Source organism: Sinocyclocheilus grahami, unplaced genomic scaffold, assembly GCF_001515645.1.
Source record: "Sinocyclocheilus grahami isolate Dianchi unplaced genomic scaffold, SAMN03320097.WGS_v1.1 scaffold58.1, whole genome shotgun sequence".
Classification (NCBI taxonomy): Eukaryota; Metazoa; Chordata; class Actinopteri; order Cypriniformes; family Cyprinidae; genus Sinocyclocheilus; species Sinocyclocheilus grahami.
In genome coordinates this window covers 2,986,949-2,990,651 of record NW_015505237.1, presented here as the reverse complement: position 1 = coordinate 2,990,651, position 3,703 = coordinate 2,986,949, and the positions used below count along the sequence as shown (strand labels likewise).

The 3,703-nt window shown below is 39.8% G+C and overlaps 1 protein-coding gene across 1 annotated transcript in view; it reads right to left on the bottom strand.

Moving 5' to 3' along the window:
• LOC107584338 (adenylate cyclase type 2) overlaps nucleotides 1-3,334 on the bottom strand; it is an 86,578-nt gene extending 83,244 nt beyond the window's left edge. The window contains exon 1 of the mRNA XM_016270915.1: nucleotides 2,825-3,334. Coding sequence (XP_016126401.1) covers nucleotides 2,825-3,175 — 351 coding nt within the window. The 5' untranslated portion in view covers nucleotides 3,176-3,334. The remainder of the gene's footprint in view (nucleotides 1-2,824) is intronic.
• Nucleotides 3,335-3,703: the final 369 nt, after the last annotated feature.

Below are 3,703 nucleotides of genomic sequence, written 5' to 3'. Positions count from 1 at the left end.
AAAAGTGCAATAACATTTGGTTTGCAAACACTTTAAACAAATACGTTTTTTTGTGTGCTTTTTTTTACAGCAGTATTCCTTTTACATAGTAGCAGTTATAAAATATTTATTGTAAATCTCAACTTAAACATTAATGTAATCAAATTAAGTATAAAACCAAAGCTATTTGCCACTGCCAGGGCATTAAGGTTTTTATAGAGAATATTTTATAGTTTGTTATAGAAAAACAAGTTATGTTTGAGTTCAGAGCCTCCATCATAACATTATAACAGACACCTTCCGAGTAGAGACCTGCACTATCGCAGGACCCAACGCAACAGAGTGAATTTGATCAAAAACACAGTAAAAAAGTGGAATATTATTACATATTTATTTCTGTGATGCAAAGCCGAATTTTCAGCATCATTACTCCAGTCTTCAGTGTCACATGATCCTTCAGAAATTTTTTGAATATGCCGATTTGCTGCTCAAGAAAAATGTCTTATTATTGTCTTAAAAACAGTTGTACTTAATATTTCTGAGGAAAGTGTAATACATTTTTGTTAATGATTCTTGGATGAATATAAAGGAATATAAATATTTTGTAACATCATAAATGACTTTGCCACAGATTTTAATGAATCCATGCTGAAAACTGAAGTATTAAAAAAACCTGACCTCATACTTTTGAACAGAAGTGCAAATCTAATAAGAAATGTATTTGATTAGGGTCAGGTGAACCAGAAAAAATCTCAGGGTGTATTCAGACCTGTCTTGCTTGATTCGACTGAATCAAACTCAAGTTCGTTTCCAACCTTGGTGCAGATCTTTTGGGAAGGTGTGAATACAGCAATCGCACTCGTGTGCGGACCAAACAACTATACTGAGACCCAGCTGAAGAGGTGGTCTCGGTCCGGCTCCAAATGAACTCTGGTAAGGTTAAATGGATGAACCAATGAATGGATGACCTTAGCACACATGTGGTTTTGTTTAATATTTCTGGTTCACTTGCAAAAAGGGCAGTGTGAAAGCAAATCACACCAAAATATATATATATATATATATATATATATATATTCAACACTGTATTTGGTCTGGACCAAAGCAAGTGAACTAGCGAACTTTCCAGGTGTGAATACACCCTCAGTCACAGGTCTTGCTTAACACAATTAGCTGCATAGCAGTTCAGGTAACCCACTGACCAGCTGGTTTTAAAATAAATAGTTTTGCAAGCCTCTAATGGGGAGCAACGTGTAAATTGTTTAGCATTAATAAAGTTTTTAATTCCAAATCATCGTCTTCTCGCAACTAGTTAACTTAAATGAATTGGTTCAAGTTCTCCACATTAGATTACACACAGAGAATACTTCATTACATTGATGCAACCTTAGGGTTACAGTGCACTCCAAGCACACCGACTGCAATAATCTACAAGCCCATTACACATAAACACAGACAACTGAGCATCTGGTGAGAGAGAAAGAGAGTCAGAGAGAGAACGAGGGAAACAGCATCTGAAAATGAGGGTTGCAGAAGTGGCGCTCTCAGAAACCGCTCTCTCACCAGAGAGATTCACACAATCTGCCACAGAGAGAAAAAAAACACACACATAGACACAGAGAGAGTGCTGCACTCCACACGCATGGGTAAAAACACTCTCTCACAGACAAAAAAAACAATTTCTGCAGCGCTACCACAACCACAACTGTGGGACGAGAGAGGAAAATGAATGTTCTCCCAAAATAGGAACAAAACAAAAACATTTTAAAGGGATAGCTCACTCAAAAATGTTGTTCCAAACCTGTATGACAGTCGTCCTGTTTACAATGACTTTTCATTCTTTTTACATCACAATGGATGTGAACTGAAGCCTTCAAGCTTCAAAACTGACATAAAAGTGTCTTACAAGTGGTTTTTATGACTTATATGCCAATTCTACTGAAGTCATAAGACAGCTTTGTTTGAGGAACACATCGAAATTCATTATTTACTGATAATTTTCCCTCACTTACAATCTGTTTAGTGTCATAAAATTGAATTTGTGAACTGTGTTAGTCTAATTTATGAATTAATCATTCAGATCGGTTTTGTGAACGGCTTATATGTTGGTCTATTACTCACAAAAAAAGTATCGGATGACTACAACAATCTAGGAACAGTATTATGATGCTTTTGCCTTATTTTGAAGTTTGAAAGCCTCAGTCACTGTTCATTGTAATTAAAAGAAAAAGAGCAACCAGAACATTCTTCACAATTTCTCTTTTTGCGTTTCACAGAAAAATGAAAATCATACAAGTTCATAACGATATGATGTCAATATCAATTTTTGGGTGAAATATGATGAGCGGTTCTCAACTGGTATGTCTCTTCTGATGGGGTTGCAAACAGAAGCGAAAATGCAATGTTAAATGCAAATAACAACAGAATTGTGCATAGTTTGTGTAGAAAAATAAACAAGCTTATCAACTTTTAAGAGGGAGGAGAAAGCACTTCCCAAATCGTTTTACTATTGCCATCAAAGGCTGTGTGACTAATCAAACTCTACGGTATTTCAGCACACATTTATCTCTAACTTTGTAGAAGCCAGACAAATTTAACAGATGCCAATATGAGCGGCTTACACAACATGCCCTCATTCTGAAAACCATGGACAAAACTAAGCAAGGTCAAATAAAAGCGTTAGACACCACGAAAATTCAGTTTTGGGTTCAACTGTTGAGTTCCAACTTGATGTCCAATGCAAAGTCCTGAAGCAAAACCAGTTGAGAACCACCCGAGAAGCACTGTGGTCCATTGCAAGACAGAAAAGTACAGAAGAGTAGGTAGATAAAGAACAGAGTCTCACCAGTCCGGTGGCAAAAAAAACAGCAAGCAGAGCCAGGCATGCTCCCATGACGATGAGCAACAGGAACACGATGAGCGGATGCTGCTGGCTCATACGGTAGTAGGACTCGTACACCCAGTCTGGAGACTTCAGCCCCCCGGACGACCCCACCATGTCCTCCGGACCCTCCAGCAGGTACGCCGTCTGTTGGAACATGGGGTCCGGCTGGACCCCGGAGCCTTCGTCCTCGTCCTCTTCCTCCTGCTGCTGCCGTTCCGGTTCGTCCTCCTCCGTGAGAGTGCTCAGCTGTGGCGGGTGGGACAGATGCGACCCGCGCCAGGGCAGGAGAGAGAGCGCTGCCGCACGCAGCATTCTCCAGCCAACATGATGAACTGAGCAGCAGAGAGCGACTGAGACACTCACAAGAGAGCACGTGAGAGTAGGAGAGAGAGAGACGGAGAGGGAGAGAGAGAGAGAGAGAGAGAAAGAGGGGAGAACACGAGTGTTTGTTTGACAGAGCGCAAGCTCTTATTACTGACTTCGTAGAGTCTGTGTCGGAGAAAGGAAGAGAAAGTCTTCAAAAGAATGTGAAGGGAAGAGAAGAGGAAAAGGGAGGAGAGAGGAAAGGGAGTGGTGGGCTTGACAGAGATCCAGCAGGCGCAGTATAATGTTTGCTATGCAGCGCGTGGCAGGTTCAATGATATGAGTTAATCAGAGATGACTGATTAGACAACCCAGAGGAAAATGTGTCGCTCAGATGTTGCGCTTTCATACCTCAGGAGATTTTCCCATAGTTATGCTTCACTGAAGTATCAACTCTGATTCTTCAGATATTTCTTGGGTGGAATTCCTTGAGTAGAAATATATATATATATATATATATAAATAAATGAAAATAAA